General features: G+C 48.4%; 1 protein-coding gene across 1 annotated transcript in view; it reads left to right on the top strand.

Moving 5' to 3' along the window:
* The window catches only part of PXN (paxillin), a 62,940-nt gene extending 44,829 nt beyond the window's left edge, over nucleotides 1-18,111 (top strand). Inside the window, exons 7-11 of the mRNA XM_073313316.2 lie at nucleotides 9,735-9,905; nucleotides 10,255-10,428; nucleotides 11,001-11,082; nucleotides 11,830-11,978; nucleotides 14,255-18,111. Of these exons, the coding sequence (XP_073169417.2) occupies nucleotides 9,735-9,905; nucleotides 10,255-10,428; nucleotides 11,001-11,082; nucleotides 11,830-11,978; nucleotides 14,255-14,521 (843 nt within the window). The 3' untranslated portion in view covers nucleotides 14,522-18,111. The remainder of the gene's footprint in view (nucleotides 1-9,734; nucleotides 9,906-10,254; nucleotides 10,429-11,000; nucleotides 11,083-11,829; nucleotides 11,979-14,254) is intronic.
* The last annotated feature ends 1,747 nt before the right edge of the window (nucleotides 18,112-19,858 follow it).

The following is a 19,858-nucleotide window of genomic DNA, read 5'->3' as shown; positions in this document are numbered from 1 at the left end:
AGAGTAAAAGGTGCTATTGCAGGCTGATGCATTAACCTTAATGAGTTGCTTATTTTGTTCACTTACAGAATTCACTTGATAGTGTTGTTCCGCTTATCAGTCAGCTGGCACTGAGGTTACTGAATGCACAAGTTTTGCACCTTTTGCATATTTGTGACATGTGATTCCTCCTTGCTATGTGACTTGGTGTCTGCATTAACCAGCCTCCCATTGTAGTGCAGCTCTTTATACGTTCACTGCTGCTCTCATCTTGTTTTAATATTTTTAACGTGTTGGAAAAATGATTTCTAGAGCAAAATAAGCTGCCTTATTGAAAATGACTAGATTTTAGAAAGCTTGAAAACTTTGTCCCAAACTCAGGTAAAAATAGGAACACCTTAACCATGACATCTATGCTTCAGAGGGCAGTTGGTGTGTAACGGAGAACAAATAGTGTAAACACACAGGGAGTTTTCTAATAATAAATACACTTTAATATAGCACCTTTTACTGCCAGAGCCTCTCTGTGCTTACAAACTATAGCTCAGAGGGAAGAGTGCTCTGTAATAAATCACTAGCATCGCTTTCTGCTGCCCTTTGGGTTTTCCTAGAGAGGTCTCCCATTCAGATGCTTACCAAGCCCAGTCCTGCTTAGCTCGGCAGCCTGACATCTCAGACAAGTTCTGTGATTGCATAGACACTCCAGTCACTTAGTAGGCCACAGTGGCTGGTTTGGGAGTGCACAAAATAAGCCACGCTAATTTCTACTCCATTAAGGAAAAGAATTCCTGTTTGTCACGTAGGAGCTGACATAGTGGACAGGATCAGAGCCATGATCTGTCAGGTTTAAAATATAAGCAGTGGAGAACTAAAAACAGAGTACCTGCCACTGACCATTTCAGAGCATGTTTTGGAACAAAATTTATACTTCTCTTGCCCAAATATGAAAGGGGCAAGAAAAGTGGGATGGGTGAGGAAGAACATAAGAATGGCCATACTGGGTCAGACCAAAGGTCCATCCAGCCCAGTATCCTGTCTACCAACAGTGGCCATTGCCAGGTGCCCCAGAGGGAGTGAACCTAACAGGTAATGATCAAGTGATCTCTCTCCTGCCATCCATCTCCACCCTCTGACAAACAGAGGCTAGGGACACCATTCCTTACCCATCCTGGCTAACAGCCATTAATGGCCTTAACCTCCATGAATTTATCCAGTTCTCTTGTAAACCCTGTTATAGTCCTAAAGGAAGAAGAGAGTTAATACAGGGCTCCCGAAGGACAGCCTGTGAAGTCCTAGAATGCTTCCCTCTGATTCATGATGTATTCGATCCGGAGGAGAGCCTTGTGATTTTAGCAGGCCAGAGCCTGAGTCATGTACACCTCTTGCTGTGAATGCCCTGAGGCTAGTGTATCAGGGAGGCAAATATTATGGCTTACATGCTTCATGGTTTGTTTCTTCAAAAAGTGTGTAAATTTCTATGCAAATTAATGCGAGTGTCTGACTTGGAGAACATTGCTAATGTGACTCTCAGTCTTGGTCTAGGCACTCTTGATCTAATGGGCTGGGCTCTGGGGACAGATGCACCAGCCCCATTTACAGGAGAAAGAATTACTGCAGCTTTGAAGAGCCTAAGAAAAAGTACTCAATGGCTGCATGATCTTTCCTCATTCCCAGCACCCTCCTTTGAGAAGGGGCACAACTGTGTGTTCACATTCCACACTCTGACTTCCCACTTGTCCATCCTGGCTACCTTGATGGCTTTATGTCAGGAGGGCTCAGTGGTTTGCAGGTTTTGATTGTTCTGCCATGTTGTGCCTTGTTCTTTTCCTTTCCTCACCTCTGTCTCTATCTTTTCCCCCTCTCTGTTCCTCTTTTTTCTGTCTCGTTTTTACAGGCTATTTCCACTATGTCACTGATTTCTGAACCCTCCCTGGAGCTGCTTTCCAGCCCCACAAATCCAGACTCAATCGACACTCCTCCCGGTACAGTTCTGCTGCTCCAGTCAAAACACCATGGGACAGGCCACAGCAAGGACCTACTGGCCTTGCTGGCACCTGCCACCTTGGAAGTCCTTCATATTGAAGAAGGCAGCAGCGCTGCAGTTGCAGCTATTCCAGGACGTTCTGCCACCACTCCGCAGCTCCCCTCTGTGGCTCAGATGGGTCAATCACTTCCAGAGGACTTTGCTATTTCTGCTCCTTTGGGGGATCATATGCTTTCTTTGAGCTCAGTCAGGCTGAGCAAAAAGTCAGATCCTCCTAGAGAGATGTCCCAGTCCATGATATCCTCCAAGATGGAATCTCTGTCTGTTCCTTCTAATGCAGAGGCCCACAGTCAGGGGCTTGATGAGGCAAAAGTCACTGAAAAGAAGCATAGAACTGAGACCAAGCTCACAACTGTTCCTGTTTCTAGCCCGAGCATAACCACCCAAGTGAAGATGCAGACACCCAAGGAGTCAGCGCAGCAGGCAATTTTCAGGGATAATTCAGCCTTTCCTTCCCAGAAGGATGGAAAAATGGAAGCAGCTTTAGATCAGTTGTGGGCTCTGGAGCTATCTGAACTTATACCAGAGCTATATTCTGAGAATGACCATGTCTTGCAGTCAGCATGTGAACCTGCTATTGTGGCTGTGGACCGGTGGGATGTCTTCCCAGACACTAAAGGCCAGTTAGGTCTTGGAGCAGAACAAGGACAGAAGCAGGATGCTGAAATTGAGCATGAAAGCAGGACAGATGACTCTCCTGATATGGCTAAAAAGAGGCAGAGCAGAGAGAGAACTCCTAGGAAAGGTGGCCCTGCTAAGAGCAAGCCAGGAGAAGACTGGGAAAGAGAGCAAGTCAGAAGCTCAACAGTCACTCCAGAAACAGCTGAAAATGTTTGGAAAGATGAATCGGATCTGCTGTCTGTCTCCAAGCCACCTATTGAGCGGATTTCTGCATCAGGCCAGGCAGGCATTGAGTGAATGCAGGAGTGGGCAGGTCCTAGCCAGCTGCCTGTGCATGGTGTGAATGCATATTTGGGCTCTTCCGGAGCAGTCTGATAGCTTACTCCAGACTAACGGCATGCTGTTCTGGAGTGCTTGGAGTCGCTGTAATGACAGCTGCATGGCGCACAGGTCTGAGACCCTCTACTCTAGCAGCAGTTTTGTGGTACCTTTTGCATGTGGATCAGTGATTGGCTGCTTGTGCAGCATAGAACATGAATAGCAACCATAATCTGCAGGCTGTCTCATAGCTAGAATGGGGCAAGTGCATGATCCACAGAGGTCTCTGAAGAGCAAAGTGCTGTTCCACAGTGATGGAGCGATTTGCTAATGACTGCCCAGACTTGGGATGGCAACTCCTCTTCCCTGCTGGCTTAGATCTGAGCCTGTTAAGGTATTGACACGGGAGCCCCTAGGGTCCTTCCAGCACTAGAAATGCTGTTGCATCCCAGAATCCTCTGTGCTGGGCAATTTTATTTACCCCAGAACTGTGCAGGGGAAGGGTGAAAAAGAGGCTGACATGGATCACTGTGGTGTTAGGGAAACCATAACACGTAATGGGGTGATCTTGTTGAACTGTGACCTTGTACCTCAAATCATGGCTTTGTGCTGGTTAATCTCTCTTCATTTTGTTGCCGGAGTTCTTTTTGGCTGCTATGACCGGCCTGGCTGGGATTTTCCTTGCACTGAGTCACTGCTCTGGGCTCTGCCAAGAGGAACTTTGGCACTGTGCAGTAAATACCATCACTCTTCCTGCTCACAGTTGTCACTAATAGTTTGGGTTTGTGCTGCTGCATCTTGGGGCTTGGTGTTGCATAGCTCTTTTCATGCTGAAACTGTCACCTTGTCATTCAGATAAAATCTGTAATTGAGAGGACAAAAGAGACCTTAAATGTGCACCCAATGTATCGTGAGCGCTCACCGAGGCGGAAGGTAGGGCCAGTCATATTTCACAAGACTGTGTCGCAGGATCGCTTGATTGAAGAGCTGCAAGACAGACTGGGCATCAGCAAACAGGAAGAGGAGGAATGGAAAAGCCAGGAAGACTGGCTGACTGAGGGGGTCATTGTCACCGCCAGGCCACAGAGGAAGCAGCAGGATGGTGGACAGCAAGTACAGAAGGTAGAGAGCAAACTCTGTACTAGGGTATTCCCCTAGTGTGAGACACTAGGGTGTCCCTCTGCTCAGAAGGTCTCTAATGGAGATGTAGAGTAGGAGGTGGGCGTGACAGGTCTCTTGAGAGTCCTGGGATAGTTTTGGAATCTGACTCCTCTGTCCTAGCACTGTTCCCTTTTCAGATCAGCTAGGAAATCCAAATCCCAGCGATGTAGGAATTGGAGTAAGCAATCTCTTGGGAGAGCAGTATTATCTGATGGGAAGTCTAACGCTGTCTAAGGTCAGGCATTGAAGTGAGGTTTATTTTCATTCCACAGTGGGGAGCTCAGTCAATAAGCAGACTTTATTTCTTTCTTTTATTTGGCAACATAGGGGTGTATGATGTTTTTAGATGCAAGATAAGGAACTTGCCCTGAAGTGCTTATAGCTAGGCAGGTGTTACTAGGTGCCTTGTCCTTGAGAATCTGGCACTTCCTCAAAGAAGGTCTGTCGAAAATGGCACCATGGTCTCTATTTCTGTTTGGCTACAGCAGTGAGGTTGGCCTGCTTGCACTCTGTGTTCTGACGTGAAAGGAAGACTATTTTGAAAGGAAAATATAGAAGTGCTAGGTAGTGAGTGCCGTGTTACCATCTGTTTCATGCTGCCTGTCCTTCTGATGCAGGAAGTGCTTCTCGGTTCGTCTCCAGTTTTGTTCACCTTTCTCCCTTCTTTCTTTCTAGATTATAATTCCTCCAGAATCCCCCCTGCCCATGAGAAGAACAGTCTCTGTGCCAGCTTCTCCCCCACTCCAGCATCCCAAAGAAGCTGCCAAGATTTTCCCAGCCAAAGCTTCTTCCTCTTCTCACCCTATTCCCTCTCCACTCCCTCCACCCCCTCCTCCATTCCCACCACAATCTTCCTATGTACGCTCTGCTGCTGCTTCTAGTCCAGTCTCCTGCTACTTCAGCTTGCCTCCCCAGCCTCTGTTCCAGTGGGAGACTTCTTCTGATGACTACCAGGAACTCTCTGTGGTGGGCACTCCTCCCTCTGAAGATCATAGATTCCTCCATTCTCCCCAAGCCCAGATTCCTCCTGCCATGCTGACTGAGCCAGTGGTAGCGTCTTCTTCTGCCAAGACACTATCTTCTGTTGGCTGTCAGACTGATGAAGATCCATTCTTCCCACCGATGCAGGCATGCTTTTCCTCATGCTCTTCCTTTAACAGAGCAATTACAAGCCTGAGTCCAGCACTTCTGGCCTGTTGGCTCTTTAGGTAGACTGTTTGGGTAAAGGCTGGTACTAGGCTCAGAAGATGAGTTTAGTGCTGCCAATGGCTGATTTTCTATCAGATGTGTCCCTTTATAGCTGTGTGAGGTGCACATGCATGGAACGATACAGATCCTGTGTCCGTTTGCTGGCCACATACATGCGGCATTGGGAATGGACCATGATCTTTGTTTCTCTCCATTGAACTGAAGGAATCACGTTCATTAGTTAGGGCCCAATACTCCCCTCCACAGTGTGGCACTGAGGGAAGGGGAGAAAAATGTGGAAGAGCCTGAGAACCAGAAGAGGCTGAACAGTGATTCCACATGCCCCTGAACCCCATCCATGGGGACACTGCTTAGCTGCAATTCTATGGGGTTTGGGGTGTAGTGCAGAGGCAATAAATAGTTGCTCTGGATGTTCTGCTGCCTAAACCCAGGGAGAATACTGCTAGAAAAGCGTAGGAAGACTCAGTACCTGAGCAGGCCTGATTCCATCCATTATAGGTAGTGACCCTCATACACACAAGCCAGTGAAGTACAGCTTCAGTCTCCACAGGCAACAATCCATCAAGGAAGCTCCTCTGCATCATAAATTGTTGTCATACTTTGCAGGTGATCCCTACTCCACTGCTGGTCCAACACACCAATCCACTTGCTGCTCAGCCACCCCTCATGCCGCCCACCCATGAAAAGGCAGGATACCCTTTCTGTTTCCCCTCTCAGCATGGTGTGCTGTTAAGGCAAGAGAGATGTGATTCTGGCACAGTCCTCTGAGCTGTTCCTAGAGGTCCTGTGGCTATGAATGCTGGATTGTTGTTTTTTCTATGCATGGTCTGCTGTTTACGGGTGTGTTGCTGAACCTGACAGCAGTGGTAGACTTTTTAAATTAGGGCAGGAATTTGGAAGGCCTTTGCATGAGCATTTCTAGCACACGAGTGTGGTGTGCATTCGTAGTGTTCCTAAAGGGGCTGTGCTCATGAGTTTCTCTACAAAGTGCAGGCATTGGGTGTGTACCCCTGGGGGTGTGTGTGTGTAATATTTCCAAAAGGAACTGCATCCCTTGGCTGGTAAGAATGCAGTACCTGTACCACCAGTAAAGGTCAAGTCCATGTTGTCCTGCCCTGAGATGTCAGTGGCTGCACTGAAGTTAGCTGAGGCAGGCTGGTCCCTGGGGCAGGGAGGGAAGTGTCACTATGAATTCCATTCATTGCCATCCTCTCTGCAAGTGGCACTTCTCTTCTCATTTGTCTGTTTCTTGTCGGTTTCGGCACCCCCTGTCCAATGGCCACAGGCCCCTGGCCAGGATGAGGAAGCATGTGGCTCCCTGTGACCCTCTGTTGCATCATATGGGCACCCACACATTTGTATTGTTACCTTTTTTGTGGGTTGGCTCTGAAGTGCTCCAGGGATCAGACTAGGAAAGGTGCTGATGATAGAGAAAAACCAGCTTCAGAGAAACCTGGGTGTAAGGGCAGGAGATAAGAGCTACTAGATACATAAACATGTCCACCCACCCCCATTTTCTATACACTTGAGTTATGATCAGTCTAGATTCGCTGGTCTAATTTTTAGAGGTGCTGAACGTCCCCAATTCACTGTACTCTGCACCTCTCAGGATCAGGCCCCTGACTGCCCTGCAGTTTAGAGAGGGAGAATCCTAAACTCTGTGTCTGGCAAGATGTTCCCTCCCCATAACACTGTCTTGGGGAATTTGCACTGTAGGTATAAATGACAAATGCTTGTGTGCCTGTGTATCAGATCCACAGGGTCTGGTCTCTGTCTCAGCCTGTAACCAGTCTTTTTGGGCTGACCCTTTTCATGTGCCGGGCCCCAAGGACTCATCCAGTTCCACAGGGGCAAGACTCCACAGACTCCGAAACTGGGCTTTTGGGCACCAGCAATCCCTGTTTCCCTCCATGGCTCCCTGCAGCAAATCCGGCAGAGCCAGACTCCTGTGGGAGGTGTGTCCTTCGCTCCTTCAGAGTGCAGTGTTCCCAGTACTAATGACGGTAGGGAGCCTTTTCAAAACAGCGTATTGGTCAGCTGGGGTACAGAATCTGAAAGTCGTTAGGGGTGAGCACAGAGAAGCAAAGATTAAGACACAGTTCAGTGTGGCCAGCCAAGCTGCTGTGGAATCATTTTGTCTCTGTCTCTATCCTGTTGTCTTTGGTTTCAGGTGCGGGGTGTGTGCTGTCTCTCTCTGTGAGAACAGCTCGTACAACAGCCACCTGATATCTTTCCTCTTTGTATGTCTGCACATAGGACAGCTGAAGAGCTATGGGCAGAGACTGCAGAAATTCCCTGAGGACTGTACAGTGCTTGCCTAACAATCCCGGGGCCTTTGCTCTGCTTCCCTGTAGAGAAGTGGGGGGGAAATCTCCATCCTCTTGGCTGTTGGTCGCTAGGTGTGACTGGCCCAGGGATTGGAGGTTCCATTGTCTCTTCCGATCCTCCACTCACATGTGTAGACTTCATTCAGCTTGTTTTGACTCTAGTTTCCAGCAAGGCTGCTGAGTCAACACCACATCCCTTCCCTTTACACTCAATGCAAAGCCCGGTGAGAAACTGATACACACATAGGAATCATGGAAATATTACAAAAATGTCCTCGTTCATCACAACATAGAATAGGAGTTTGAGGGTTGGACGGACTAGAGAGAGGCCTTTATGTTCAGTGTGCGCTTCATGGTGCTGGACTGCTAGAACCAGCTGTCTGAGGAGAGGGGTCAGGGGGATAGTAGGAAGGAGGTGCATTTATGTTCCATTAGGAGCTGAGTGCTGCTGATCTCTTGAGTCCCAGCATGCTGGTTAGGCATGATGGGGTAAAGTATGCATGTGGTATGCGGCTTCTGACGAACAAATGGAAACCAGTGTTAGTACTTGACTAGCTTATATGGACAGTGTCTAATGCCAGTAGCTACAGGAGGGTGGGTGACACTCCCTGTGTGTGCAGTGGAAGGGGCCCTTTCAGTAAAACCAGGGCTGTAGGGCACTTCAGCATGTGTCCATTCCCTTTGGCACTCCACGGTAGTCTAACAGTACAAGTGCTGGGATGTTAGGTTGCTTCAGTCCTTCCACCCTGCACCTTTTTCACAAATATTGTTAGCGTTATGGCCGTGTCATTTCACTTTTAACAGCGACATGACATAATGTCCTACAATAAATCCACCCAAAAGGTCCCTTCAGGAAACGGCTCAGTGGAGATCTCTAAACCTGACCACCACCATTGCGCTGCAGGGTCAAGTAAAATAACCTACGCTTTACTGTGTAACAGGACGTGAACTCTGAGTCACATGGAGATGAGTATCCAAACATAAAGAGCAAAGTCCTGCACACTTCCTCTCTCCTCTTCCCTACTTCCTCTTGAGGTTAGAATACTAAAGAAAATAGATCTGTTTTCTCCCCCGCACCCCCCAACCACCCCCAGCGGAAAACAGGGTTCAAAGTAAAGTATTCATTGAGGTGATTCCCAAAGTGGGCTTCCAAAGACCTTTCTTATCCCCTCTCCACATTCCCTCCTGTAAATCTCTCATGTGGATCGTGCAGTGTTTGCTGGCCTACCACCTCCTCCCCATGCACTACTGATGTGCTGCCACATCTGCAGGTAAAGCGACAGGTGATTCTTTGAATGCTCCCCACCTTCCCTCACTTCTTCCATTGCAGCCTTTAGTGAATCTGGGGAGTGGGGTCAGAGCTATCCAAAAGGGCACAGAAGAGAGAGCAAAACTATGCCAAAGGAAAAGGGGGGAAATACCCTGAAAAGAACAGACAAGAAGTGTGGGAGGGTGAGAAGGAGACTGTAGAGGAGAGGAGAGACTGGAGAGACAGCAACAACTGTGTGTGACAGGGAAGGGGAGACAGTTTGGGAACCACTCAGAGAGCATGTCTCTGCCTTTGTAAGCCAGCCAGGAACCTATGAGGTAGAGGGAAGATCTCCGTGGAGGCTCTATTGAAAAAAATTCTTGTGGCCTTCTAGTAATCTCTGCTTTATTGGGAGGGTAAGGAGGCCAAATCTCCACCCCTCCACACTCTGATGTTCTAGCTCCTGGGGTCTCTGGGTAAGCCACACTTTTGTCACAACCCCATTGTAACAAGGGTGCATCTCTGCCCCTCGTCCTGATTCTCACTGCCTTCTGTAGACACATTAGCCTCTCCAGAGCAAGTTCTGGTCTGTCCATATGCAGGACAGCTGAAGAGCTGTGGGCAGAGGGTTGGATCATTTGATGACTACCTGTTCTGTTCATTCCCTCTGGGGCACCTGGCATTGGCCACTGTCGGAAGACAGGATACTGGGCTAGATGGACCTTTGGTCTGACTCAGTATGGCTGTTCTTATGTTCAGAGACTGCAGAAATCCCTGAGGAGCTGTACAGTGCTTGTCTTACAGTCTCTGGGTTTTTTCTTTGCAGTTCATGGCCCAGGGGAAAGCTGGGGGCAGCTCCCCTCCGTCTGCACCTCCAAAACCTGGCAGCCAGTTGGACAGTATGTTGGGAAGCCTCCAGTCTGACCTGAACAAACTGGGAGTAGCTACTGTTGCCAAAGGTGTTTGTGGAGCCTGCAAGAAACCAATTGCTGGTCAGGTAAGTCTAAGGCACCATCTTGTTGCTAAGCCTTGGGCTACAGCAAGGAGTAACTGGGAGGGCTGTATCATGAGGCTGAAGGGACTGGCGATGCTGAAGAAACTGAAGTACTCTATTTATCCACTGGCCAGGTACGCTGTAAGCTCCTCCAGTGACCTCTACCCTGCCCTTGAGGGACTGCCCTCTCCTGAGATGATAGGTAATTCAGTTTTCATGCTACCCCAGTCCAGGGCTCACTTGAGTAGTAGAACGTGTAGTTAGTGCCAAACTCTGCCTGGTGTGTTGTCACGTGAGTTGCCACAGCAAAGAAGTAGAGTCGTCCCCCATAACCGCTCCATCTTCCCTGCAGGTCGTCACAGCCATGGGGAAAACCTGGCACCCGGAGCACTTTGTTTGCACCCACTGTCAGGAGGAAATCGGGTCACGCAACTTCTTTGAACGCGACGGTCAGCCCTACTGTGAGAAGGACTATCATAATCTCTTCTCCCCTCGCTGCTACTACTGCAACGGGCCGATCCTTGATGTGAGTCCCTGAGCCAGCGCGTGTCAGTAGGAGTGTCTCTCTTGGCCATGCACGGTGGAGTCTGGTTCTGTACAGTCAAGTAGAAAAGCACACGTCCATCTATCCCTGATAACTCCTCTCTTGTAGTTTTGGGACCCCTATTCTTCCTTCACCCTAGTGCTGTAGGGGAAATAATTGGACCCAGTGCAGCTATCTCCCTCCATCTGCTGTAAGGTCCTGCAATGAGAGGGCAGGTTCTACTGAAATAGATTTGCCTCTATTGCAACTCTACTGAACTCAGTATTAGGATCGATCTATTGTCATTGCAGTAAGGAGCTCCAGGTTTTTCCCAATGGGATACCATAGTAAGAGGCATTCCTCCCGAGTTTCGAGTACTGCAAGGGACTGTGCCCCCTTCCCCCACCCCCCGGGGGGGCCAGAGGAAAGGAGTGGTGTGTCTGACCTTGTTAGGGTAAAGGGGGGGATTGAATCCCCAAGGAGGGGGCTTAGCTCAGCTCTTTAAGCACATTTGATTTTTGCTGCACTCAGCACTGGCGTTTGAGTGCTCACTGTTTGTGGTTTCTCCCAAACAGAAAGTGGTGACAGCCCTGGACAGGACATGGCACCCAGAACACTTCTTTTGTGCGCAGTGTGGAGCTTTCTTTGGACCTGAAGGTACTATTGGTTTGTGCAGAGAGAAGCCACTCTGGTGAAGCAAGTAAGGGATGGGAATGGAGGCAACGTAAGGGGCTGTGATGGGTCCTTTTCATAGAGCATTGGTCCCCAAACTGTGGGGCAGGTTTGGGGGGAGTGGCAGGGCCCTGTCCAGCCCCCATAGAGGGTGGGGAGGAAGCGCCAAACCCGCTCTGCCCCCAGCTAAGGCCCTGTCCTCTGGCACTTGGCCTGGCTGTGGCTCCATACCCGACCGCAGCCCTGGCTGCCACCCGTACTATGCTCCGGGGCCGGCTGTGGCTGCACTCTGGGCCCAGCCCTGGCTTGGCTCCGCCCGGGCTCAGCTCCAGCCCCGCCTGATTCTTGGCCCCCGACTGTGGCCCAGCTGCAACTCCACTCCCGGCCGGAGCTCCAGCCCCATCCTCGCCCACCTTACCCTGTCCACGCCTCCCTCCAGGAGTCGTGGCCCCGCTCCCAACCGCAGCTCTGGGGAGTGGGGCGTGGACAGGGATAAGAAGGGGCATGACATGAAAAGTGTGGGGACTACGGTCATAGAGCAAGCAATGTAGAAAACTGGGGGTATGAGGGTAGAGAGGGACTGTGGCGTTACTTAGTGGATGGGGATAACTGATCTGTGACTGGGGATCCCAGCCACCCTGTTAACCTCATCGAGTCTGGCTAGGTGTTCCCACAAATGAAGGTCACAGGCTGATGCTGTCTGGCTCTGTTTTTCCCTTGTGTCCTTGGCAGGATTTCATGAGAAGGATGGCAAAGCCTATTGCCGCAAGGATTACTTCGACATGTTCGCTCCAAAGTGTGGGGGCTGCGCCCGGGCCATCCTGGAAAATTACATCTCTGCCTTGAATACCCTGTGGCACCCTGAGTGCTTTGTCTGTCGGGTAAGAGAGCCTGTGCTGCCCCACTGTCACCTGACCCCTCTCCCAGTTCCCGTAGGTGGGTGTCTGGTGGTTACCTCGATCAGAACAAGGGATCTGTGCCAGCACAGGACAGCCAGCCCCACAAAATACATAGCGTGATAGTCACCAAGCACCCTCTTGCTTCTCTGCCTGTTTCCATTAAATTCCCTAGGGGCTTAATTCCCTCCCCCATAGCCACAGTTATGGGTTTCTGCAGTAGTTCACTGAGAAGCACAGAATGTTTCCAGTGGCTTCTTAGTAATAGTGAGCTAAGCTTTCTAAGCACTCCGCCTCAGCACCCTGATTTGAGGAGCTTCCTCGTGTGCTCACTCTGGAAATGTAAACTTAATGAGACTGACCTATTTGGACCAACTTGGAAACAAATGAAATAGCTGTAAACTGAATATGCTGTTGCATAGTGAACTGTAATGCTGCAGAATAAATACTTAGCACGTCTTCAAAGAGCCTTGCAAATATTTACCCATCTCCCAGAAGCATTGTAAAGATTAATATCAGCCACGTGTTACCAGGACTGAGGCAGAAAGGCGGAGTTCAGAATGAGGGTCAGAACACAAGTTCCTGTTTCAAATCTTGTGCTCAGACACCTAGTCTGCTTTCCTCTGCTGCAGAGCAGCCAGCATGAAAGGAGTTGGCTGAAGCTGTCCGTTTGAAACTCCATCACTCGAAGGCCCCTGTGAATAGAAATTCTAGCAGCCTCTTGTAGGCAGCGGACCAGCTCCGCCCTTGCCTGGACCTGGGTTCAGGCTTTTCTTCTGCTCAGGAGATGTTGCTTGGCATTCTTCATGCTGCTGCCTGTTCGTGGGGCCCGCAACTTTTGGGCGTATTCTGTCTTTCTGTTGTTAAAGTAAGGCCAATTTCTAGTGTTTATTTTCAAATGGAGGTGGATGGGTCAGTAGTCTCAGCATCAGGCTCCCAGGGACCTGCTGCCTTTCAGTGCTGCAGGCAAATGGAGTTCCTTGCAGTTCACGGTGTGTGAACATGCATGGATATGCACTTACTGTGGCTGCACTCTGCTGGATGCCTGCATGCAGGGCTCAGTTTGCATTTGCCTGTGACTAAATAGATGTCCAACCATGAGTGCACATGCAGTCATGTGCATGTCCCCTAGGGAGGAAGGATGGTCATGAAGCTCAAGTACAAAACTAGGACTCAGGACATCTGGCTTCTGTTCTTGACTTTGCTGCTGACTCATCGTGTGACCCTGGGCAAGTCCCTGAATGGCTGTATACCTCAGTTTCCCCATCTGTAAAATGGGGGGAATTCCTCCTAAAGTCCCATGACTGTAGTGAAGGTACATCCATTAATGTCTGGGAGGGGCTTAGACAGTGATAACCATTATGGAGAGATGGGTGCCTATTAAAAAATTGGTCTCTAACAGCTTCTCTTCAAAGACATTAAAGACCCAGTATCACTTTTGTAAGGGTATGGACTTGTCCCTAGGGTCCTTAGCCAAAATTTCTCCCCCCTCCACATTTCTCCAGGGGCTGTCACCCTCCGCCTGCCACTGTATTTCAGTGGTGAAGTGACTCTTGTATGTGCATAGTTTGGGGATGCATGGAGAAGGAGGGTGCTGTACCCAGGGAATATGCATAATATCTGGCATTCTATATGGGTAATTAAAAAAACAGCTGGCTGTCACCTTCTTTTTCATTAATATGAGCGTAAGCAGGGCAGATACAGCTAAAGAAATTAAAACCAGCCCAGTGTGACAAGGTAAAAGGTGCCCCTGATGCTGATGCCCTGGAGCATAAGGAATTCCAGGAGAGCCTGGGTTCCCTGACTATCACCTGGGTGAGCTGGGGTGGGTGGGGTGATAAAAGCTGCTGTTGTGGCAGCTGTCTGTGCGGATGGGGGTGTTCTCTTCCCTCCTGAGAGGCTCTGGTGTTGCTTACCAAGTGTTCTCAGTAGTTTTGCTCTTGGGTTTGGATTTTCTTTGTGTTAATAAAGCCAGCCTGGAGTAAAGGGACATGAACTATAGTTGAGGGCTTTATTTTCCCTCCCAGTTTCTGTATCTGCCCTGCTTGCGCTCAGTAACCCTGTCTCTGCTGGGCACCGATCAGTCTTTGCAGCAGTACTTCTGCAGCCCCCTTCCCCTTTCTGCTGGATGAAGATGACTCACCCTGCCCACTTCCTGCAGGAGGCAGCTAGGCATGGCAGGCGAAGGCATGGGTTGTGGAGTTGCCTGTGTCCCCAGCTTGCCATATCAATCTGTTCCCTTTTGCTTCCTCCTCCTGCAGGAATGTTTCACGCCGTTCATCAACGGCAGCTTCTTTGAGCATGATGGGCAGCCCTACTGTGAGGTGCATTATCACGAACGCCGCGGCTCGCTGTGTTCCGGCTGCCAGAAGCCCATCACGGGACGCTGCATCACTGCCATGGCCAAGAAATTTCACCCAGAACACTTTGTCTGTGCCTTCTGCCTCAAGCAGCTCAACAAAGGAACCTTCAAGGAACAGAATGACAAGCCCTACTGTCAGAACTGCTTCCTCAAACTCTTCTGCTAGACTCATCCTAGCTGGGAACGGGGCATCTTTCTGCCACTCACTAGGCAGCCAAGTCTCTCTGAGCATTACTGTGATTTAGAAACCTTACCAGGGCCGGGGGGGAGGGAAAAGGGGAAGGTTGTGGGATGCTAACTGCTGCTCTAGAGAGACAGTGGATCCAGGGAGACCAGATGGACCATTAAACTGGAAATGCCCATGCTGTGCTTCAGCGGGGAGATGCTGAGCCCCATCATTAAAGTGTTGTATGATCGTTGACAGCCAAGAGGAGCCTGAGGCTCTAGCGAGGAGACGCCTTTCTCAAGGAGAGGGCTGGATAAAGCCAGCCTTGAGTCAGCTCTCCCTGAGCCAACATGTGACACTTCCAAACAAAAGTGTCCTCGGCTTCGCTGGGGCATTGAAATGCTGTGTGACCCAGGCAGTAGCTCTGCTCCTGCACAGCAAAGGCCATGCTGTGACCTCTGCATTGCCTGGGCTGTGCCTGGTCGAGTCCTGGGACACACAGGATTTACTAAGATTACAGCAGCAGCCCCCGAAGCTGGAAAGACCCTGCAGTGGAGTCTTTCCAGTTCAGTAACACTACAGGGAAGTGATGCCACTTATTTTTTGGAAAGGGGGAGTCGGGGGTTAGTCTGTTTTTCTAGTTTGTGATTCTCTCCCCCTCCTCAACGCGCTGGGGCAGAGGGGGTGGAAGAAAACCCCCTCCCTGCTTGAATGGAGTGTCCCATTTTGTGCAGGACACCCCCAGCTCTCCAGGAGTGGTTAGGGCAAATGCTCCTAATTCTGCTGCTCCGGGGAGAGAGGAGGAGACTGGCACCAATTCATTTTAAAAGAAAATGCAGAGAAATTTGAGGGCCCAGCCCTCCCCTCTGAGTGAATGTAGCTTATGCTGTGAGTCTGGCCTGCATTTTACTAAGGAAAGGGCCTGAAAAGCCCCTCTAGGATTTTTTAAAAAGCAAGGAAAAAATAAAGCTACAGACTTCATATTCCTTGTTCATCTTCCTCTCTGCTCTTTGCTGAGCAGGCCTGCAGTCCCTCCTCTTTGATACTGTTCTGTTCCTTGCTCTTGATAAACATGTTCTACCGAGAATCTCTCGAGCAATAACCTTTTATATTGACTGTTACTGGTCTAACAAGTCCCTGAGATCTGGTGTGTGTGACACTTGGAGTTTTGCTATCGAACTGAATACTGTATGCTTTGATAAAAACTGTGGATTTCTACACTGAGGTTTGAATTCCTAACTAATTTTCTTTTAATCCTCTTATACAGAAATTGGTTTTGATGTGATTTTAAGAAAGCTACTTTTATATCTCAAACTGTGCTGTTCTAAGCAGTGTACCAGTTGTGCTGGTTACTGTATCTGTAACCTCAATGCTTGGGTTTAACCAACTATTAACCTGAAGTATTTTCTTTTTATTGGGGGTTGGGAGGGCTCTGGGTTTTGCAGGGGAAGGGAACGTGACTTGTATTTTTTTTCTAGCACAAGCAGGTGAGCTGTGAATAGCTATTTTAATTTTCACAGATCACCTGGAAAGTTTATTTTGTAACCTGTAAACTGCTGTATTTGACTTACCTGCCTTTCTCCCAAAGCCCAACTTCCAGGGTAATAAAGTGAGTCTTAATTCAGTGCCACACGCTGCAAGATGGAGAACTCAAAGTCCACCCTCATAGTTTTATTCCTCTTCAGCCATCAGAAATTAGAGCAGAGGGTTAACTCGGGAAGGTGAGTCCTCCCCGTAGGTGGGAAGGATTGTCCTGGGGCTAAAGAAAAGGGGTGGGAGTCAGGAGACCTGGAATCTGTTCCTGATTCTGCCACGGACTTGCTGTGTAACCTTGGGCCAGTCACTTAACCACTCTGTGCCTCAGTTTCCCCATCTGCAAAATGGGGTAGTATTCCCGCCTTGTAGGATTTTGAGGTTTGGTTCATATTTGTCAAAGGCCTTCAGAAGCAGGGTGCTGTAGAAGGGCAAAGGATTGTGTGTTAGAAACAACCCTACAGTGTTCTACACTAATGGCCAAAGTGGTGCAGTGAGAAGTGGGTTTGAAAATATGACTCTAGAATATTATAGACCTTTGATTATTAAGGCGTGCAACATTAGGGTGGTTACAGTGTTCAACATGGAAAAGGCATAGGGAGTTCTGGGATTAACTGTGTAAGAAACAAACCCTCACTTTAACAGAGGGATCCTAGCTTACTATTTTAAATAACCTTGTCTCGATGCTTCAATACCCCACTTGAATAAGTGGAACTGTTTTTCACTGGTTTCCCAGACAAATGAGCCTCAGGCTGTGGTTGTGAAAGCAGGGTTTTGTGGAACAAGTGGTAAAACAAAAAGCTACTCTAGCTGGACTGAGCACAGCTTTTGGAAAGTTCACAAGGCAAGAAACTGTCTAAACTGTCACTTTGGATTTGAAATTAGTTTGATTTAAAACTGGGATTTCTGAGCTTCCTGCTGAAACTGACACTTGTTCTGACTCTGCTGGTTGGGAGAACGGTCCTGTGTCCAATGCGCAAGGATTGGGAGTGGCTCTGCCATTGCATTTCTGTGTGATACTGAGTGAGTTTATAACCTGTGCCTCAGTTTCCTTACCTGTAAAATGGGGATAATACTTAACCTACCTCACTGGGGTGTTGAGGCTTAATTCACTGATATTTCTGAAGGGCTTTGAGATCCTTGGAGGGAAGGTGCTGTAGAAGTGGAAAATCTTGTTACAGTATCCCAATGTCAGAGCAAAACAGTTTCATCCCCTTTTAATAATGGTTTAATAGTCTCCATGACCATTACTGCCTTAGCAAAATGTTGAGAGCTTTCCTGATAAATTGGGATTTAAACTGGTTTGGGGATAGGTCCTATGCTCATTGTTGCCTCCAAATGTTACTTTCCCTCGAGATGGCTGCTGCGAGTAGGAGGGCCAGAAATACCCATTTCACATTTCCTAATTTCAAGTACAGTTTAGACTCGAACATTTGAGATGCTGTACAGAGCAAACTGGGGAAAGGGCTGTGTTAAGATTGCCCTGGGTGATTTGCAGGCATACTTCACGGATACTGATGGTGCTAAAGTGCAGACCAGCAAGTTGTACTAGCACTGTTGCAGGTCCGAGGACATGTCCCAAGGAGTGGTTAGGAGAGGGTTTAGGAGGGGTTAGGCAAGAATGTGCCTTTGGAAGGCTGAGACGGGTTATTCAGGCTTAAACTGGACACAGGAGGCAGGTGTGTACAGTACAAAACCTCTGAGGAGCTAAAGGACTGTGCATGCAGAGGCCTTGCCGCTGCCCGTTCAGAGGCAAGTTAAGCTCTAGATACACCTGTTGCTTTGACAGGTTTTGTGCTGGGGTTACTGTAGTGCTGTCTTTCAAGGCCTTAGTGCTCTGTTTACAATGATCTCCTAATCTGATGAACTCTTGCAGTGCAATCAAAGAGCTGTCAGACAAGGTGGGTCTCAATCAAATCATGCCCCGAATAGCTTGGGGGGGGATTTCCCTCTGGGTCGACAGTTATTTCATTTGTTTTCCCTTGTAAACTTCTAACTCTGCTTTTTCCATTTAAAATTCCTGTGATTATGCTAATAAAATTTTACCATTATTTTCACTTGACTTGGTTCCAGTCATTTCTAATCTTGTGGAAATGGTTCAAAGCATCTGTCATCTATCGCTCCTCTTCCCTTTCATCATGGAGAAACCAAAGGCCACACTGGCAAGAGCTGAGGAGGGTGATGTTTATTAGTACGATTTCTGCCTTAGCCTGGACAGGGCCAAAGTGCACATCTTGCATGGACAGGGCAGAGATGTAAAACTGAAGGTGCTAAAACAGAAACTGTCACTTGTGCAATAAGCAGATGTGAATCCTGACACACTCTCTTCATCCTTCTCAGCCCCCTGCCTCAGCACAATACGCTGGTGTTGCCACACCCTCGTGCAATGCAATAACTGCCCGGACACTGGGTCATGAAGAGTGCTAATACCCTCAGGTCGTTCTCAACCTTTGCATGGTGACAGCAGCTGGAAATCACAACCTACATTTAAACCCCCTGGACTGCATAGTAACCTTCCTGATGCACCTCTGTGCGAAGCACTTGAAATCATGCCACTGATTATTCCACCTAACACCACAGATGTATAGGCTGTTTGCAGTAATAACAATTAAAAAAAAACCCACACATGCCTGAACAGAAAATGTCATCCCTGCCCTAAAGAGCTCACAGTCTAAAGGGACTTATACAGGCCAATGCCAGTAGCACAAGAAAAAGACAATAGGGTTTGGCTCTGGGACTTTGACCTTCACAAGGAATGATCACCAAGAAGCAAATGAAAACAAGGCTTTGGGCATGAACCTGGTCCTGTGTACAATAATGTAGTAAAAGGTCAATAGAAAGCTGCTGTTAATCAAGAAAAAAATCTGTACCCTTCATGGAGACTGGAGTTAACTCCCAGTTTGCATGTGGAGGAACTGGTCTGATTTCCGATTTCTGAGCAGAGGGCATGTGAAGAAAATGAAGTGGCCTTTATAGATCTGAGTCCTAAACTGATTTATTAAAAGCCCCAGATCCCGCACCACAGCATACAAGCAGCGTCTGGATGGCAGGCGGCAGTACAACAGCAGGAAATTCTAATTAAAATTCTCTCAAGCTGGTTAATCCTAAACCCTTGTGTGCTGTGCGCATGTATGTATGAAATCCAAAAGTTGACAGGAATGCAGTGTTAAAGCCCGCGACTTAGAACTTCAATTCACAATTTAAGCAGTTAAGGATTCTCCTAGCACTATTAACTTGGTCCTGTTACGAGCACAAAATATTTTCCGGATTTTTTTTCCTGGTTAAACATGTAGCTGACTGTAATTGCTGTTTTTGGTTTAGCACATACACAGGGCCACAAACCACCCACCTCGTTCCTTTTTGCCTGGCTTGGAGTAACAAAATATGTTCCTTTAAACAAAAAAAAAATTACTTTGTGGAAAAGACTAAAATGTCACCTTCCCCAGTTCTTGCTTTCACGCCTGCCATTTCCTCCTGACCCCAATAACACAGTGGGACGGTTAGGGCTGGAGAGAGGATTTGACGGTTATTTCATAGCGATGGTTGCAAACTCCCTCATGTTAAGAGTCTCAGCAACAGCCTCTTTGGACAGAAATCATGAGCATTGTTCAGTCTCCACATTCCATTTAGTTCTCGGCCTCCCTGCTTAGGCTGGGCTAGTCCATTATGCCAGCTGGAATATGGTGACCTGTGATGTTGACAGCTGGGGACTAGGAACTTGATTCAGACCTACCAACTCATTCCGCTGGCCCCAAGCCAACAAGTAGATGGCAGAGACTTTCAGTGGTTAATGACCATTCTAAG

Source organism: Lepidochelys kempii, chromosome 15 (genome assembly GCF_965140285.1).
Source record: "Lepidochelys kempii isolate rLepKem1 chromosome 15, rLepKem1.hap1, whole genome shotgun sequence".
In the NCBI taxonomy this organism is placed as follows: domain Eukaryota; kingdom Metazoa; phylum Chordata; order Testudines; family Cheloniidae; genus Lepidochelys; species Lepidochelys kempii.
Note: the sequence above shows the minus strand (reverse complement) of the source record. Positions and strands in the feature narration are given on the sequence as shown.